Source organism: Sorex fumeus, unplaced genomic scaffold (assembly GCF_029834395.1).
Source record: "Sorex fumeus unplaced genomic scaffold, SorFum_2.1 ptg000019l, whole genome shotgun sequence".
Lineage (NCBI taxonomy): Eukaryota > Metazoa > Chordata > Mammalia > Eulipotyphla > Soricidae > Sorex > Sorex fumeus.
The window spans coordinates 38,282,796-38,302,044 of record NW_026606076.1 but is presented as its reverse complement, the minus strand read 5'-3'; the positions used below and the strand labels follow the sequence as shown (position 1 = coordinate 38,302,044).

At 60.3% G+C, this 19,249-nt stretch overlaps 3 protein-coding genes and 2 non-coding genes across 5 annotated transcripts in view; 3 read left to right on the top strand and 2 right to left on the bottom strand.

The window, feature by feature from the left end:
• LOC130022085 (cytochrome b-c1 complex subunit 10) overlaps positions 1-19,249 on the top strand; it is a 320,448-nt gene that overhangs the window by 162,833 nt on the left and 138,366 nt on the right. The gene's annotated exons all lie outside the window — the stretch shown is intronic.
• Positions 6,310-8,773, top strand: GAMT (guanidinoacetate N-methyltransferase). The gene is made up of 6 exons (XM_056112799.1): positions 6,310-6,540; positions 7,296-7,441; positions 7,564-7,627; positions 7,802-7,869; positions 7,948-8,058; positions 8,570-8,773. Exons 1-6 carry the CDS (start codon positions 6,360-6,362, stop codon positions 8,708-8,710), a joined length of 711 nt encoding a protein of 236 aa, XP_055968774.1. The 5' UTR covers positions 6,310-6,359; the 3' UTR covers positions 8,711-8,773.
• NDUFS7 (NADH:ubiquinone oxidoreductase core subunit S7) lies at positions 9,116-16,811 on the bottom strand. The gene is made up of 8 exons (XM_056112803.1): positions 16,673-16,811; positions 14,876-14,909; positions 13,956-14,024; positions 13,530-13,635; positions 11,812-11,991; positions 11,672-11,718; positions 11,100-11,188; positions 9,116-9,257 (listed from the first exon to the last, which is right to left on the bottom strand). The coding sequence occupies exons 1-8, from the start codon at positions 16,686-16,688 to the stop codon at positions 9,160-9,162; spliced, it is 639 nt and encodes a 212-aa protein (XP_055968778.1). The 5' UTR covers positions 16,689-16,811; the 3' UTR covers positions 9,116-9,159.
• TRNAN-GUU (transfer RNA asparagine (anticodon GUU)) lies at positions 16,966-17,039 on the bottom strand. Its single transcript has one exon. It is a non-coding gene; the product is annotated as a tRNA-Asn (tRNA).
• On the top strand, positions 17,170-17,242 carry TRNAF-GAA (transfer RNA phenylalanine (anticodon GAA)). Its single transcript has one exon. It is a non-coding gene; the product is annotated as a tRNA-Phe (tRNA).

Genomic DNA, 19,249 nt, shown 5'->3' with positions numbered 1-19,249 from the left:
CAGCTTGTCCCACCCCGCAGGGAGAGAAGAGGGGAGCAGGTGCTATTTGGCATCTAGTGAGTGGGTGAGGTCAGGGACACTGCGAAGAATCCTGCAAAGTTGCGGGAACGCCCGCCCCCGCCACGGACCCAGAATCGCCCGCTCCGGGCGTCAACCGGGAAGGCGAAGCTTGACCTAAATGAGGTGGGGGCGGTGCGATAGTATAGCGGGGAGGCCGCTTGCCTTGCATCCCTGCATTTTTCACACGGTCCCCTGAGCACCGCCAAGAGTGATACCGGAGTGAACCCTGAATACTGCCGGGTGTGGCCGCCTCCCCCAAATGATAACAATTAAAGAAATAATAGCGATGTGCTGACCTGCGGCTTGCCGGTTGGTGGTCCCTGCTGTGCAATGTCTTTTCATGCTCACAGCCTCTCTGCTAACTCATCACTTCCTGGATTCATCGTAAAACCAAATGATTGGAAGGAGTGAAAGAACGGGTGCAGGGGCCCGAGCGATAGTACAGTGGGGAGGGTGCTTGCTTTGTGTATAGTGTACAGCAGAACAGGTTCGACCCCCGGCATCCCATAGGGTCCCTTGAGCAATGCCAGGAGTCATTCCTGAGTGCAGAGCCCGGAGTAACCCCTGAGCATCTCTCGGTGTGACTCAAAAAAGCCCCCCCCCAAAAAAAAAATTAACAGCTTTGTAAGGATCTACATCAGAATGATTCAATTAAAAAAAATATCTTTCCCCCAAGCACTGCCAGGAGTGATTACTGAGTGCAGAGCCAGGAAGAATCCCTGAGCCAGGTGTGACCCAAAACCAAAACAACAACAGTAACAAATAAATAAATCAGTCAAAGAGATGGCAGTCAGCTCAAAGAGCTGGTGTGGGCCCATGGAGGTAATTCAGCTGGGAGGGTGCTTGTTTCGCATGTGGCTGACCTGGGTTGGATCCCCATGACCCCGTAAGTTCCTTGAGCCCTCCCTCCCCCCAGGAACAATCCCTGAATGGAGCACCGGGAGTGAGTGAGCGCTGAGAACCACCGGGTGTGGCCCAAACCAAACAAGATCAGAGTTGGCAGAGTCTTTGCATGTGGGGACTTGCAGTCTCCTGAGCACTGAGCCAGGAGTAGCCCTTCATCACCTCCTGGAAACTTGAGGTTCAGTTTCGTAATGAGATGAGAAAATATGGAAGTGGGGCAGGGCTGCCTCAAGGAACTGGAGTCTTTTTTTTCTTTTTCTTTTCTTTTCGGGTCACACCCAGCGACGCTCAAGGGTTACTCCTGGCTCTGCACTCAAGAATCATTCCTGGCGGTGCTTGGGGGACTATATGGGATGCCGGGGATTGAACCCAGGTCTGCTGCTTACAAGGCAAACGTCCTACCCGCTGTACTGTCACTGTGGCAGGAACTGGTGTCTTGGTTACCCTACAAGATACACTCCCCACTAGGCACCAGCAGGAGCAAACTCTTGAGAACCACCAGGTGTGAACCCCTCAAAAAAGAGCAGGAGCAATGCTGTTCTTATAATGATGAAAGCTCATCCCCTCCACCTGGGGAAATCTGCCCCCCAAATGCCAACTTCGGGGGGGGGGGGGAGAGAGAGAGAGAGAGAGAGAGAGAGAGAACAGAATTGCTCCCAACCCTGATTAATTCTCAATATCACATGGCATTTTTTTATGCCAATGCCAAAAAAAAAATGCCTATTTTTTAAATTTTTTAATTATTTTTTAATCTATTCGGGTCTCTCAAAGAGGAATCGAAAGAGCTATGCTTGGAATATCACGATTCACTCAAATGAGAGATAGAATCCGGAGTTCTGGTCTCCGTCAACGCTCAAGAATCAGGGACGCTGTCTCATTTGGCAAGGCATCAAAAATCAGATGGGCTGGACACGTAATGAGGTTTACAGACAACTGCTGGACTAGAGCCATTACTGACTGAATTCCACGGGACGTCAAAAGATCGCATGGACGCCCACCTACAAGATGGTCAGACTTCTTCGTCAAGACCCTGAATGATCGGTTTGAGGCTCTGCATGTTCCCAGAACGAACAGATGCCATTGAGCTACGCTAGCACGCAACAGGGATGAATGGAGACGTTACTGGCACCCGCTTGAGTAATTCGATGAATAACAGGAGATCAAGTGATCAAGTGATCACATGGCAGCCAAGAGCAACCCTCAAATATCACTATGTAGCCCCCGAACCAAAACCAAGGAAATCTGAACCCCCAGGATGCAGACAGATTCCTAAGGGGCACCCCAAGATGAGAGGAACAGGAAGCAACCCACAGGTGTATTCCATTTTGTTTGGTTGACTGGTTTGGGGGCGACAGTCTGGTGATGCGCAGGGCTGACTCCTGGCTCTGCACTCATGAATTACTCCTGTCAGGCGGGACCCTATGGGATGCCCAGGATCGAACTCGGGTTGGCCACATGCAAGTGGCCATCATACTATGGCTCCGGCCCCATCACGTGTATTTCTGGATAAGGAGTGGACACTCAGGCCAAGAAGGAAGGACTCCCATGCCAGACCTCAGGAAGTGGCGGAGTAAAGGAAAACAGAAATAAATGAATAAAAGTTTGTGTTTTAATGGGGCTGGAGAGATTGTACAGCTGCAAAGGCATCTGCCTTGCAGCACCCAACCTGGGTCAGTTTGATGCCTGGTGCCACCTACGGTCCCTTGAACAATGCCAGGCGGATTCTCTGAGAACAGTCAGTGGCCTACCTATGCAAACTGGTATGGCCCTCAAACAAATGACAACCAAAGATGTTTGTGGATCTTTTTTGTTGTTGTTTTTGGGTCACCCACCCAGCAATGCTCAGGAGTTCCTCCTGCCTCTGCACTCAGGAATTACTCCTGGCGGTGCTCAGGGGACCGATCTATGTTTTAAAGCAGAAACTTTGGGGCCAGAGTCGTACTATAGTGGGGAGGGTGCTTGACTTGCATACAGCCGACCTGGATTCAAATCTTGGCATCCCATATAGTCAGCATCACCAATATGCCCCTCCCCAATCCAAACAAAACCCACAAAAATGTCTGGATTGCAATATATTTATCCTGATAAAATCTTCATTTCATTTCATTTCATCATCCTGTTATTCGTCGATTGCCTCGAGCAGGCCCCAGTAACGTCTCTTTCATCCTAGCCCTGAGATTATATTCAAGGCTCTTTAGGAGAATGAGACCCATCACTGTTACTGGCATTTGGCATATTTGGTACGCCACGGGGAGTTTGCCAGACTCTGCCCTGTGGGCAGGCTACATTCGATAGCCTGCAAGTTTGTCCAAAGTAGGAATGAGACAATAAGATGTCATAAAAAAAGGTTCTGATAAGATGTCGGGCGGCCGCATTTGCGGCCGCGCGGTTCTGGAATCTGGATTTTATCGTCTCTGAGTCTTGGCCGCTGATGGGATTACACGGCGCCAGGGGGCCAGGTGGTGGGTGTGACCCCCGCCTACTGGAATTTGGAGGATCTGGGTGGAAGATGCTCGACTCCAATTCGAGTAGGCTTGGAGGTCTCGGCCCCGGAACCCGCGTGGCTTTGTCCCTCTGCCAGTACCTTCATGTGTGCGGAGAGTGGTCTCAGCATGGTGGTGGCTGGTCCTGGAGGTCTCTGGCTGCCGTAGCCCTGGCCGGGGCGGGGAGGAAAGCTCAACCCGCTCCCCTCCAAGGGACTCCAGGAAGGAACACCCAGGCGCGGGGGCAGAGACTGCACTGCTCTCGTCCGGGATCTGGATTTTATAGTCTCTGAGTCTTGGCCGCTGATGGGATTACACGGCGCCAGGGGGCCAGGTGGTGGGTGTGACCCCCGCCTACTGGAATTTGGAGGATCTGGGTGGAAGATGCTCGACTCCAATTCGAGTAGGCTTGGAGGTCTCGGCCCCGGAACCCGCGTGGCTTTGTCCCTCTGCCAGTACCTTCATGTGTGCGGAGAGTGGTCTCAGCATGGTGGTGGCTGGTCCTGGAGGTCTTCGGCTGCCGGAGCCCTGGTCGGGGCGGGGAGGAAAGCTCAACCCGCTCCCCTCCAAGGGGCTCCGGGAAGGAACACCCAGGTGCGGGGGCAGAAGACTGCACTGTTCTCGTCCGGGATAAAATCTATGTATCATAAATGCACTGTTGTCCCATGTCCGGCCTCCTCGTCAGAAAACCATTTCTAGGACTGCGAACTCTTCCGCAGCCTTGTTTCCAGAATGTTCTCTTTCCCCACAGAACTCTGCTCACTGGGGCAGTACAGGGAGGGTATTTGCCTTGCATGCAGCCGACCTACTCCAAGTCTGCTCAGATGGGGACTGGGCCTTCTCCAACCAGAACCCCCATCTTCCAGTAGGTAGGCGTCACACCCACCAGCTGCCGCCAGCACCAGGTTGGTCCCATCAACGGGCAAGACGCAGAGACTATAAAACCCAGCTCCCGGAAGTGCAAGGCCGCATTTGTGGCCGCGCGACATCTTATTATCTTATTTTTTCCTTTGGAGAACCTGGCAGGCTACCAAAAGTACGCATGGCAGAGTCTGGCAAACTTCCCATGTCGTACTCAATATGCCAAATACCAGTAACAATGATGAGTCTCGTTCTCCTAATCCTGAAAGAGCATTGAAATGGCTCTTTTAAAATCTCAGGGCTAGGACGAAGGAGACGTTACTGGTGCCTCCTCGAGGAAATTGACAAACAACAGGATGGTCGTGCTCATGCAGCCGACCAGGGTTTGATCACCATAGGGTCCTCTAAGAAACACCAGGAGTGATTCCTGAGCACAGAGCTAGGAATGATCCCTGAGCGTTGCCACGTGTGATGCAAAACCAAAAAAGAACTGTCCCCAGGAAACACTCCCCGCTCTAGCTCTGCCCCCCCATCAACTCCCCGAATCTCTGAAGGGGCTCCGCCTAAGATGGGGGGCTCCCTCAGGATGTGTTCCTGTGTGTTTGCCTAATGTCCCTGAGCTTCCTGTTCCCTGGCTCTCTGCCTTGCTGTGTTGCAGCGAGGGACAGAGTGTCTGAGTAGTTTTCCTCATTTTCTTTTTTGGCCACACCCAATAGTGCTCGGGGCTTACCTCTGGCTCTGTGTCTAGGGCTCACTCCTGGCAGAACGTGAGGGACCATATGGGGTGTTGGGGATCAAACCTGGGTCAGCCACGTGCAAAGAAAATGCCCCCCCCCACTGTGCTATTGCACTGGTCCCTTCTTCCTTTTTATGGCTGAGAATGTTCAAGAACAGAGTGGGGGGCTGGAGCGATAGTACAGCGGGTAGGGCGTTTGCCTTGTACGTGGCCGACCCGGGTTCGATTCCCAGCATCCCATATGGTCCTCTGAGCGCCGCCAGGAGTAACTCCTGAGTGCAGAGTCAGAAGTAACCCCTGTGCATCACCGGGTGTGACCCCCCCAAAAAAAATAGGGTGGGCACATGCTGTGGATTCTCTCCCCCATCTGTGGGCACTGGGCTGCACCCTGGTCTCTAGTATATACTTTTGGCTTTTGGGCCAGACCTGGTGGCGCTCAGGAATCACTCCTGGAGGGGCCGCGGGACCATATCAGATGCTGGGGACTGAACCTGGGTGGGCTGTGTATAAGGCAAGCATCCTCCCCGCTGTACCATCTCTCTTGTACCTGTCCTTTTTTTTGGGGGGGGGACATCTTGAGTTGCTGCAATCCAACCAGGGGTTCTGGCTCAAAAGTCTGCACTTCCTCTGCCCCCCAGAGAGAGAGGGGCTCTTATCCTAGGACCCCACTTTCGTGATCATCAGTCTGGGTTGTGGAGGCGGTTTTCCCACCTGTAAAATTAGGGGCACCCCACCCCAGAGGATCAAAAAAAATATATATATATATATATAGTCTGGGTAAGGTGCTGGCTTTGCATGAGTCTAACCCGGGTCTGAGCGCTAGCACCGCGGCCACCAGGGGCACCTCCAGGAGTGACCCCTGAACACCGAGGGTGGCACCCCGCAATAAAAAAAAAACAGAAAAGATTTTCGGGGCTTGACAGCGCACCCGGAAATGGTGCCCTGCTCACAAGCCAGCCGGACGGGGTGGCTTAGAGATACGGCAAAATGGGGAAACCAAGGCAGGTGACCAGGCGAGGCCCGGGGAAGACCCCCACCCTCCCCCCTCCCGGAGCTAGAGGCCTGACGGGGCGCCCGTGGGTGGTGGAGGAGACCGTGAGGAGGGGACGGATTTGGGGTGCGCACCCCGCCTCGGGGCGGTCTCCGAGGGGCAGCGAGCAGCGGCCACTAGAGGCCACCCGGGCCAAGGCGCGCCGGCCGCCGGCCCCGCCCCGCCCCCAGGCCCGGCCCCGCCCCCCGCCCCCGGCCCAGAAGGCCCCGCCGGGCCCAGCAGAGTCGCCAGAGTCCGGGGCGCGCCGTCCAGTCCAGCCGGCGGCATGAGCGCGCCCGCCGACACCCCCATCTTCGCGCCCGGCGAGAACTGCAGCCCCGCGTGGCGGGCGGCGCCCGCGGCCTACGACGCGGACGACACGCACCTGCACATCCTGGGCAAGCCGGTGATGGAGCGCTGGGAGACCCCCTACATGCACTCGCTGGCCGCCGCCGCCACCTCCAAAGGTAGCCCCGGCGGCCAAGGCTGGGGGCGCCCCCCGCGCCCCTTGCAGGGGGGCCCCAAACTCGGGGTTGCTGGAGAGGGGCGGACTCTATAGCGGGGGGGGGCGGGCTGCGAGCACGGGAATGCACGCCGTGGGCGCCCCCCCCAGTCCGCAGAACTTGGGGGGGTTATAGAGGCCCCGCTCCCCACTGCCCCGCAGGCTGGACCCTCTTGCGGGAAGGGGCGGGCTGGGAGGCGCCCCCCCCCCCCCCGCGCGCACGTGGGGCCCGGTGCCCCGGCTAAGAATAGCTTGGGAAAGCCAGGGTGGCGGCCAGCTGCTGGCTGCAGCGCCTGCGGGGTGGGGGCCCCCGCCCCCCGTGCCCACAGCACTCCAGTCCCAGCCAGAGTGCCCCTGATCCAGCGCTGCCCACCCCCTCCCTCCGTGGCAGGCAGGCAGGGCCTGGTTCCAGACAGGCCTTGTGAGCACTGCATTGTCCGGCCCGAGTGTGGGAGAGTGGACAGAGCAGCCAGCAAAGTAACCAAGTGAGGATAAGGCGCCACTGGGCAGGGCGGGCTCAAAGTCCAAGGGGTCACTCAGGGTCCCGTCCGTCCGTCCCCCCGTCCTGAGGTCACTCAGGCCCTTGCATTCTGGCCTCCGGCCAGGGCCCATGCTCTTCCTGCTCTGGGCCGCTGGGCCTCTGGGGGGTGTTTCTGGGGCAGGGTGCTGCCGGGCCCCCTCCTCCAGGCAGCCTGCCCAGCCCCGCGCTCTGTCCGCCAGGGGGCCGGGTGCTGGAGGTGGGCTTCGGCATGGGGATCGCTGCCTCCAAGGTGCAGGAAGCCGCCATCGACGAGCACTGGGTCATCGAGTGCAACGAGGGCGTCTTCCAGCGGCTCCAGGACTGGGCCCGCGGGCAGCCCCATAAGGTGCCCGCCTCGGTCTGCAGACCCCACACCCGTCAGCCTGCTTCAGCCACTGGGGTGGGGGGGCAGGTGGGGATGAGCCGAGGGGGCCTCTCTGACCTCACTTCCTCCCCTCCACCCCCAAGGTCGTGCCCCTGAAAGGCCTGTGGGAGGACGTGGCTCCCACCTTGCCGGACAATCACTTTGATGGTGAGACGGGGGCTGGCAGGGGGAGGGGGTGCCTGATCCCCATCTAACCCCCCCCTTTACTTCTGGAGGGATTTTCAGAAGCCCCTGGGTGGGCCCCATGAGGGAGCCTGGTGGGGTCCGTACCCACAGGACCCAGATGACACCTGGTTCTGGGGTCCCCTCCCCGCCGTGCAGGGATCCTGTACGACACGTACCCGCTGTCCGAGGACACATGGCACACCCACCAGTTCAACTTCATTCAGGTGGGCGTGGATGGACACGGGCTAGGGGTGCTGCCTCCCCCCCTCACCGCCGCCTCCTGACTGCCGCCCCTCCCCCAGGCCCACGCCTTCCGCCTGCTGAAGCCAGGGGGCGTCCTCAGCTACTGCAACCTCACGTCGTGGGGGGAGCTGATGAAATCCCGGTACTCCGACGTGACCACCATGTTCGAGGTGCCAGAGCTGTGGGCCCCCACCCTCACCGGGGCTGCGGCCAGAGTCCAACATGTCCTGGGACCCCGGAGGGCTCATCTTTAGGGGTGGGGCCCACAACTGGCAGAGCTCAGGGGTCCTCTGTGGTGTGGGGTCGGGCCGGGGTGGGCCAGGTGCCAGGCCAACGCCCTCCTGGGGCCAAGGGTGGATTCCGAGGCTCCATTTAGAACCCCAAGTTGCAGGTGAGTTGCAGGGCACTGGGGCCTCCTACCCCCAAATCATTGTGGGCTTGGCCTGGTGGTCTCCTGTCCCGCCTGCTAAGAGGCGACCCCTCCCCTTGGGCAGGGTCCCGCCAACCCCGAGGTCGCTGTCTGCGCCTTCCCAGTGGCCACCTTGCTTTGGGGTCCAGCTGGGAGCGCTGCCGGTGGACAGATGGGAGGGAGCAGCTGCTGGGCACCGGAGATGCCCCTCACACCCAGGCTCACGATGGGGGCTGGGGGGCCCACCCCACAGTGACATGCCTCCCCCTCAGGAGACACAGGTGCCGGCGCTGCTGGAGGCCGGGTTCCGGCGGGAGCACATCCGCACGCAGGTCCTGGAGCTGGTGCCACCCGCCGACTGCCGCTACTACTCGTGCCCGCAGATGATCACGCCCCTGGTCACCAAGCACTGAGGGGTCCCTTGCTGGAGCCCTCCTCCGCAGCTCTGCTCCCACCCCCCAGCCCTGGAGGGGGAATAAACGCTGGTGGGGCCTGGCCAATCAGCAGCGCGTGTCCATCTGAGCCGGTCATTCTTCCCAGTGTCCGGGGGCTCAAGGCACCCCCCCCATGCCGGCCCCACATAAAGGCTGCCTGGATGGATGCAGCGAGGGGGCGCGCACTGCAGTTCTGCGGCTGCCCAGCAGGTGGGGCCAGAGACCAGGGCGGCGCCTTTAGGGAGCGTGGAAATGCCCGCAGCCCCCTTGGCCCTGATCTGTGGGGTGGGGTGGGGGTGGGGGGGTCTGACACTGGTGTCCCTGCGGGCACCGCCGGAAGTACCCCTCCCCACACACCAGGCAGGCCACTGTGCGACCCGACTCGGGTTCTCAGGTTTATTGGTGCCAGCGGCAGGAGGCTCGGGGCGCTACCTGCGGTACCAGATCTTCAGCCTCTTCTCCCGCTTGATCTTCCTCTGCAGCTGCAGGATCCCGTAGAGCAGGGCCTCGGCGGTGGGCGGGCAGCCTGGGGGCGGGGGCGGCCGCGCCTCAGAATCCAGGCCCCATCGAGGCCCTCAGCAGACACACACACCTCCCCCCGGGACTCTGGGCCCTGGGCACCCACCCTCCTTCCCCGGCCGTGCCCACATGCTCCCCAGAATGAGCGGCGCCGTGTCCCGGCTAGGGGATCTGGGAGGAGCGGCCTGCTGAGGTCCGCCCCCCCAGGGTGGGCCCGTGGAAAGGACAGGGAAGAGGGCTGGACACTGGGTGGGCCCACAGACACCTGACATCCACATGCCTAACCCCCGCCCTGTGCACACACACACACCCAGGCACACACACAACCAGGGGACACCCACACACACACACCCACTCAAGGGACACACACACACACACACACACACACCCAGGACTGAGCTGATGGAGACCTGGAAGGGTCACAGTGACCACTAGGCACCCAGCTGTCCTGGTCCTCTACCTCCCACTGCACTCTGGCCCCAGGCTAAATAACAGTTCCATATGCTGGATGGGGAAACTGAGGCTGTGGGAAGTGACTTCCCCAAAGCTGCAAGTCAAAACAAGCAGCAGCTAGCACGAACAGCCCTCCGCAGTGGACTCCTATGCATCCCTCAAAGCCCTCAAAGGCCAGGGCTTAGAGCACACACACACTCTCAGGACTGAGCTGATGGAGACCTGGTATACCTGGAAGGGTCACAGTGACCACTGGGCACCCAGCTGTCCTGGTCCTCTACCTCCCACTGCACTCTGGCCCCAGGCTAAATAACAGCCCCATATGCTGGATGGGGAAACTGAGGCTGTGGGAAGTGACTTCCCCAAAGCTGCAAGTCAAAACAAGCAGCAGCTAGCACGAACAGCCCTCCGTAGTGGACTCCTATGCATCCCTCAAAGCCCTCAAAGGCCAGGGCTTAGAGCTATCAAGGGAATTAGGCAGCAGTAGCAGTACAGTGGGGAATTAAGTCTGGGGGCTTCCCTACAACCTGCCCTGTGGCTGAGGCCCCTGTGGGGCCCACACAAGGCCCATAATGTAATACTGCAGATATTTGCCAAACTGGCAGATACTGCTCAAAACACTGGCCTTTTTCCAATCTCCCCACATCCAAGGTAACATCTTGGTTTCTGGGGCTTCCGAGGTGCCCCCGGACAGGCTGTTGTCGAGTCCTGACCCTGAGCGCCCCCTAGCGGGCATGGAGCAGACAGCAAGGCCAGCCAGGGACACCTCTGGGCTGGCCGGCCCCTCCCTTCACGGCAGACACATAACACGCAGCCCCTCTATGGTGACCCCCGCCACTCCTACATGGCCCTCCATGCTGCAGCTCCACTACTCGGACCCAGGGAGTCTCCTAGTCATTCTCGATGGCCGGGAGTCAAGGGGTGTCTGCAGGGGCTGGCAACTTTCACTCCGAGTTCTCAGGGATTTTGCAGGGAGGAGGCTGGGGTCCCCTGTGAGCATCTCTGGGCCCCTTCTAGGTGTGAATCAGGCTGCCTGGGGCCAGGGAGGTAGAGTCTGGGCTGTTGCCCAGCCTGGCTCTGTTGGGCACTGGCTGGGTCATACCTGAACGTGGTCAGCACCACAGACACAGGCACATGACCGCTTCCTGGGCTCAGGAGGGCACACAGACAGACACAGACACACACACAGACACACACACCACATTTCCCTTCAAATCAACACCAGGTTGGTCCGAAGCAATATTGGCAGCAAGGAGGGTTTTGCCAGCAGCCCAGAGAGTCCCCAAGCCCCGCCGGAAGTCAGCCAGAACACAGAGCCAGGAGTCAGCACGGGGCCCAAAAGAACAACTTGTTCCAAACCCCCCGCAGCTGGCCTGGCCAGCACCCCCGGCCTCACCTGGCACGTAGATGTCCACGGGCACGATGCGGTCGCAGCCCCGCACCACCGAATAGGAATAGTGGTAGTAGCCGCCGCCGTTGGCGCAGCTGTAAGGAGTGTGGGGAGGGGGGTGAGGCCCCCGAAAAGGCGAGCAGGCACCCCAGCCCTGGCTGCCCGAGAGGGCAGACGGCAGGAGGCAAGGGCACGAAAGGGCAACGGCTGGATGGAGGGGGAGGCCCTGAACCCCCACACAGGGCCTCGGGATGGAAATCCCCAACAGGCACCATAACAAACTTGCCTGCAAGACACGGGTCCCCAGTCTCTCAGCAGACGAAGCCCCACGGGGCGAGGGAGCGACCCCTGGGCGCAGCCCTGAGTGGGGCAGGACTTCCAGGGCGATGCCTTTTGATTTTTTTGTTGGGGGCCTGCAAGCCACCTCCCACCCCGGGCCCCGCCAAGCTGTCTGGCGATGCTGCTTGGATGCTGGGGATTACGGGGGGCTGGGGGGTGATGTCCCTCCGTGGGGTACCAGGCTTGAGCACCCCCTTCCCCTGCTCCCCGCCCCATGAGGGCTCATCTGGGCCCCTTACCTGCCCATGGACACCACGTAGCGCGGCTCTGGCATCTGGTCGTAGACCTGGACGAGGGGGGTGGGCGTGAGGGGGTCAGTGCGGCCGGGGCCAGGCGTAAGGGGCATGGGGGGGGGGGGTGCGCATCCGGACCGGCCTACCTTGCGCAGCGCCGGGGCCATCTTGTTGGTCAGCGTCCCGGCCACAATCATCACGTCCGACTGGCGCGGGCTGGCGCGGAAGACCACGCCGAAGCGGTCCATGTCGTAGCGCGGCGCGGCCATGTGCATCATCTCCACGGCGCAGCAGGCCAGGCCGAAGGTCATGGGCCACAGCGAGCTCTGCGTATGCACGGGCCGGGGGACGGTTAGGGGCGCACAGGGGGGTCACAGGGGGGGCGTTGCAGGGTCCCACCAGAGGTCATCCCCGAGGACTGCAGGGTGTGGGCCCACAAGAAAAGCAAGGAGGACCAGGGCCACAGGGCGGGGAGGGCGTTGGCCTTGCACATGGCCGACCAGGTTTGATCCCGGGAACCCCAGAGGGTCCCCTGAGCACCGCCAGGAGTGCTCCCGGAGCGCAGAGCCCTGAGCACGCATGGCCCGTAAGAAAATGAGTCGATTTCTTTTTTCTTTTTGGGTCACACCTGGCGATGCACAGGGGATCCTCCTGGCTCTGCACTCAGGAGTTACTCCTGGCGGTGCTCGGGGGACCCTATGGGATGCTGGGAATCGAACCCGGGTCGGCTGTGTGCAAGGTAAACGCCCTACCCACTGTGGTATCGCTCTGGCCCCAAAATGAGTAATTTCTGCCTCTCTGGCAAAATAACACAGAGGCGTTACCCAGCCCGCCAAGGGAGGCCCCACAGGTGCGTTCCAACATGTCACGGCTGGGCACGACTGGGCAGAGCCCCTGGCCCCGGGCCGCCAGCAGGAAGGAGAGGCGAGCCCTAGGCGAGCCTAGGCCCACAGCCCCTGGGATTTGGAGCGAGAAGGCAGGAGGCAGCCCCCACAGGATCCCCCAGCACCTCCAGGGGACCCTGAGAGCAGAGCCAGGAGTCAGCCCTAAGCACCACCAGGGTGTGGGCCCCGAAAGGAAACAAAAACCAAGACAGGAGTGAAAACTGGGTGCCAGGACCAGGAGAGGGAGCCCGGTGCCACCGTTGACGTGGCAGGCTAAGTCTCGACCCTGCACTGAGGGCTCAGTGAGACCCTTCGACACACAAACACAAGCGTGTCCCGGTGACTGACGCCCCAAGACGCCCCAGTGCCAACCTCCAGCGGCACCAGCTGCTGCACAGGTGCCTGGCGACCACCTGAGTCCAGACAGAAGCTCAACGCTGCCCGGTGCAGGGTCGATCTGGGTTCCTGGGGCCTTTGGGTGTCTAAGAAAGCCAAATGCCCATTCCTCCAGGAAGTCCTCCTGGAGGCCTGGCTCCTCACAGGCAACAGGACGAGCCTGGCACCCATCACTGGGGCAATGCCCACTGCCGCCGAGCTGGCCAAGTCCCTGGACACTGAACAGAGCCACTGTCCAAGGCAGCAGGACACGTGGTCAGCGGGAGACGGGGCAGGCTGGGATGTCGGCCACTGGTGGGGCCTCATTCATGTTCCCAGTCAGCAGCACTTGTTTGGGGGGGGGGGGGCAGGGGGGTGGCACCACACCCAGGGGAGGTCAGGGGCAATTTCTGACACTTAGGAGGGACCCTGGTGGTGCTTTGGGGACCTGATGCGGTGCCAGGGATCACACAGAGTTGGAACACACCCAGGGCTGTAACCCCGGACACTCTCCTGTCCTGGGGTGTAAACGCATTCGCAGCTCCCAGGAAGCAAGGGGGTGGGCGAGGCGGGGCCCCGGGGACGGGCGGGGGCGGGGGGCTCACCCTGCGCGCCCAGTTGATGAGGTCATCCAGCTTGGCCACCACATACTCGCCCCGGCTGCTGGGGAGCGCAGCGCGTTTGGGGACCACGGCTCCAGCAGGCGAGGTGCTGGGCGAGGGATACAGAGAGGGTGAGCAGCGCAGACACACACACACACACACACACACACACACACACACACACACACACACACACACACACACACAGAGACACAAACACACACACACAAGCTGTGACCGCCCCCCTAGCCCCCAGCACCAGGCAGAGGGAGCCTGCAGGCACACACCTCGGCCAGTCCTGCAGGGGCCCCAGCAGGCCCCTAGTGGGACTCAGTTTCCCCACCTGGAAAGGGGGTTCTGCGGACACACCCTGGCTTCCCCACAGGCCACTGCTGTTCCAGGGGGGCTGTGGGGAGGGGGGGTCTTCACCTGCTCGGGCTGTCGGCAGCTGCGCTCTGATGAACATCTCGTGTCTGCACAGCGGCGCCCAGGCCGGGGCTGCGGGGACAGAGAACGTGTGAGGGGTGGGAGTGGGGAAGGCTGGGGTGCCCCAGGCTCCAAGACAGAGGACTGGCCCCTGCCAGGGAAGCCCCTCCCCCGCCTCCCCCCTTTCCTCCCTGGAGGGGCTCAATAGCCCTAAGGACAGGCTTATCAAAAATCAAAGCCCAGAGCGATAGGACAGCGGGGAGGGCCTTGCCTTGCACACGGCAGACCCGGGTTCAATCCCTGGCATCCCACAGGGTTCCCTGAGCATGGCCAATGTGTCCCCCCCACCACACACACACAAAAAAAGTTAACAAAGCCAAGAAAAGGAGAGAGCTTACAGCAGGGAGGGTGTTTCCTTATAAGCAGCCTCCACAAGCCCAATCCCTGGTTCCCCATACAGTCCCCCCAAAGCCCTGCCAGGAGGGATGCAGAACCAGAACTCAGCCCTAAAGACTTCTGGCTGCGGCCCCAAAACCAAAATGCCAAAGCTATTGGAGCTGGAGCGATAGTCCAGCGGAGAGGGCGACTGCCTTGCACGCGGCCGACCCGGGTTCGATTCTGGGGCACCACCCGGAGTGATTCCAGCGTGCAGAGCCAGGAGCAACCCCTGGGCATCACCGGGAGGAAGCCCAGAAGCCAAAAACAACAAAATACCAAAGCCAAGAAGCCAGCCAGGCGCAAACCCGCCTCCAAGCCCGAACCCCCTCCACTAGGCGGGCTCTCTCCAGAGCTGCCCTGGCCTTGGGTCCGACATGCTGAGGTTCCCATCTGGACAGGCTCCCGCAGGGGTCATGCCCCTACCCGCGTAGCAGTCTTAAGGACAGGACAATCCCTGCCGGAGCCTGGGAAAGGCAGACACTCACCGCAGCGCAAGGAGCGGGCGGAGCAGGCCGGTAGCTGCAGAAAGAACCACAGGCGGCAGGCGTGAGTTAGGGGCCAGGATCTAACCACAACTTCCGGTCCCCCTCAGTCTGCCTCAAATCCCGCTGGACAGCGCAGGACCCCATGAGGCCACAAGTGTGAGCCACGGGTGGTACGCACCGGCCACGGTACGCGGCAACCTTCAGTCCCTGGGGTCTGGCCCTGCCATCCCGCCACCCTACAGAGACCCCCCCCCCCCCAATCTGCAGGTATTTCAGGGACCAAGCGAGGGTCGGAGAGAGGACAGTGGGGAGGGCGCTTGCCTCGCTCACAGCTGGCCTGGGTTCGATCCCTGGCACCCCCCACCCCCGAGTCCCCTCAGCCCTGCCAGGAGATATTCCTGAGCACAGAGTCAGGAGTAAAGTCCTGAGCACCACTGGGTGCAGTCGCCAAACAAACAAAATATCTGCAGGGACCTAAGACCTGGGATGCGGTGCATGGGGACACCAGTGGGAAGATGCCACAGCGCCTGCCAAGCACCCCGCCAACTTAAGGTTGACGCCCCGCCCCCCATAAGGCCCGCTGAGCCTGTCAGGAGTGATCCCTGAGCACAGGGTAAGCTCCAAGCACTACTGGGTATCGCTCAAAAAAACTTGAGCGACATCTTGATCTCTTTAGGGATTGGTGCAACACAGGTAAACAGGTTCAATCTTCTGCAAGGCCCAGGAGTCCCCCAGGAATGATTCCTGAGCACAAGGCCAGGGGTAAGCCCTGAGCACTGTGGGTGGGGCCCCCAAAGCCAGAGCCAACAAAAAAACCCGTGAGGGGCTGGAGCGTTAGCACAGCGGGTGGGGTGTTTGCCTTGCACGCAGCCGACCCGGGTTCGATTCCCAGCATCCCAGATGGTCCCCTGAGCACCTCCAGGAGTAACTCTTGAGTGCATGAGCCAGGAGTAGCCCCTGTGCAAAGCCCAAAAAGCAAAACAACAACAGCAACAAAAACCCGGGAGCCACATCCTGGCCACTTTAGGGATGTTTGGCTGGAGGTGGGCATGCACATCGGGCATTGCAGGGGTGGGGAGGAGGGGGCTACTCTGAGCTCAGCCTGGGGGTCCTTCCCAGCCTGAACCCCGATCTCCCGCCTGCAGGCGCGATCTCCCTTCCCTACTGCTGCCAGGAAATTCTCCACGGGGCAACCGCTGAGAATCGGGCTGAGATACTTGCACCCGCGTCCGCCCAGGTGCTAGTGGGGGGAGTTGGGGGGGGGGGGGCGGGCGACACTTTGGACAGCGCGTCCGTCACCAGCGATGAAGAGCAGGACCGCTGGCTCTGCCCCAAGCACCAAACCAAACCACAGGCGTTTCCCACCCGGCTTTGGGGGGCGCGGACCCCACGCCCACCCGCCCCGCAACCAGCCTGCAGCCGTCGGGGCGTGATTGATTGACAGGCAGCGCGGGGGGTCCCGGCGCGCCCCGATTTCCGAGCACCCGGAGAGCGAACCCCAGAGACCCAGTGGCTGCGGCGGGCCAGGTCCGCTCTCCGGGGGGTGTCCGGGCTCCCCATCCCGTCTCCGAGCCTCAGTTTCCCTGTCCGTCGGCGCCCCGAGGCCCCGGGTCACCTCTCCCTCCCGGGAATGTCAAGGGCAGCGTCCCGCCGAGGCCCGTCCCCTACTGGCCTCCGCCTCAGTTCGACCCGCCCCGGCTCCCGCATCGCCGCCTACAGCCCCGGCTGCGGGACCGGGACCCGATCGGGCCGACCCGGAACCGGAGCAGCGGGACCCGCCGCACGCCGTCCGCTCACCCGCCAGCGCCGCCATCTTGGCCGCGGCCTTCAGACAACCTCTGCGGTCCTTCCGCGACAGCGCTCCGGGTGGCCGCGGGTCCGTCACCGTAAAGGGGCCGTAAGGCGCGCCGGAACCGGAAGTCCGGACGTTCCGCGCAGCTCTCTTCGTGCCCGTTCCTTTCCAACGCTCCCTCCGCCCCACTTTGGGGTTCGCCGCTCGAGGGGAAAGAGGAGGAGGGAGATGGGTCCCGCCAAAAGCAGGGAGAGTCACCCGACCTTTCCTTCCCGCCCGGAAGCAAAAACTAGGCGCGCGTCCCTGGGTGGGCTCGAACCACCAACCTTTCGGTTAACAGCCGAACGCGCTAACCGATTGCGCCACAGAGACAACGCTGCCGAGTGCCCGACCGCGTCTCCCTACGAGGCATGCGCGGCCCGCTCGCGCCGAGGCCACTGCGCCGGCGCACGAAGGGCGCGACTCGGGGCGGAGTTACGGCGTGAGCAGGCTCGATACCGTCGCCGAAATAGCTCAGTTGGGAGAGCGTTAGACTGAAGATCTAAAGGTCCCTGGTTCGATCCCGGGTTTCGGCAGGTGTTTTGGTTTGGGGACTTTTCCTCCCTATAAGTGTAAATGGAATTTATTATAATCTCGGAGGGTGCTGGGATTACCCCAGAAACGCATTTTAAGGGCTTTCTTCAATATCCTTTGAACACGTACCCTGTTTGCTTGTTTCCACTCTGGAAAAGCTTGTGTTCTGTCACTGTTTCTCTCGCCTTTAATCTTTTTAAACAAGTTTCAAGAAGAACTATCTTATTTCATCAAAATAAATTTTATCTATTATTGTAAGGTCTCAGCATGCTCGAAAATAAAATCTAAGTGTCCTTCCTGTGATGAATAAACAGAGTCCCAGTGGCCTGTCATCATCATCTCTACACAGCTGTCGCCCTCTCCCTTGGCCAATTATTTAAAAACCCATTCCATGCATGCCTTTTCCAACTGTGCTCAGCACATGTCCTGAAAGAGGAGAGTTATGCTGGGTTGTTTTCCGGGGGTCCCACTCAGCGTTGCTCAGAGCCTACTCCTGGTCACCTGTGCTCAGGGATCTCTCCTGGAGTGGTTTGGGGGACCCTACGCAGTGGTGGGGGATTAAAGCAGGATTGGCTGACTGAAAATCAACAGCCCTCACCCCTGTATTATCTCTCTGGCCCCAAGGTTTTTAAACATATGCCCATAATTTTATTTTTTAAAGGATTAAGGTGGAAACTTGCTAAGAATTGAACACCCAAATGAAAATAATGGTTAAAGTTTAACTTTGACATCCCTGCTTGATACCTTTTTTTTTTTCCATCACACCGTCACACCCCGTGATGCTCAGGGGTTCCTCCTGGCTCTGCACTCAGGAATTACTCCTGGTGGTGCTCGAGGGACCACAAGAGATGCTGGAAATCGAACCCGGGTCGGCCGCATGCAAGGCAAACGCCCTACCCGCTGTGCTATCGCTCCAGCCCCTTGATACCCTTTTTTGTGTATTGGAGAAACTCAGGCTTTACAAGCCCAGGTGAGTGGAGCAATTCGTAGACTGGCCTGCCAGGTGCATGCCAGCTAGCTACCCCAGGGACCCAGAGGCTGGGTAGGTACAGGCTGAGTCCCCCCTGCCCTGGCCCCCCACAACAAGCCCCCCAAAGCTGTGCCAACATATCCCACCGCAGTCTGAAATGGACCGTCCTGGGTTTGTGACTTCATGTTAATAGTCTGTACTTGAGTGTTTGCTGCATAGAAAGCGTTTACATAGCCTCCAGCTTCACCCCACATCAGCCAGCAGTTGAACCGTGATTGACATCCAAGCTGTGCTGCAGTTCCCCCCCCCCCCCCGGCCCCTAATGTCCCTGAGGGGATGACCCCTGATTAACACACACAGACAAGCTTATTGTCTGATGGCAACTGCCTGAGAGTCCCCAAGAGCCCCCAGGAAAAGCAAATACGCTTAGAAGAGGGGGGCAAAAACTGATTAGGAACCTGGGGTGTGCAGAGAAATAGGGGGCCCATTTCTGGAGATGGGTGAGTAGCGGAATGGGGGTGCCTGAGGGCAAGGAAGGAGTCAAAGGGGAGTGGAGGGGGGTGAAGAAGAGGAGGAGGGGCTGATAGGAAGTGGGGTCCAGGCCCAGGAGCAGGAGGAGGAGCAGAGACTGGGGGGAGGGGCAAGGGAGGAGGAAAGCTTGGGGTGGGGGGAGCAGGAGGGTCAACCCGGGTTCGATGATGGCATCCCACAGGGTTCCCGAGACTGCAGGAGTGATCCCCGGAACAGAGCCAGGGGTAAGCTCTGAGGTGTGTCCCCCCAAAAACACAAAACCAGGGGCTGGAGCAATAGCACAGCGGGTAGGGCGCATGCCTTGCATACAGCCGACCGGGTTCGATTCCCAGCATCCCGTATGGTCCCCTGGCCAGGGGTAATTCCTGAGTGCATGAGCCAGGAGGAACCGCCAGGCATCGGCGGGTCAGAACCCAGAGCTCTCCAGGAAAGACGGAGGCAAAGGTGTGGGTGACAAGAGGTGTGGGTGGGAAGCCCTGGACCCCCACTTTCCTCCTCCCTCTCCCCT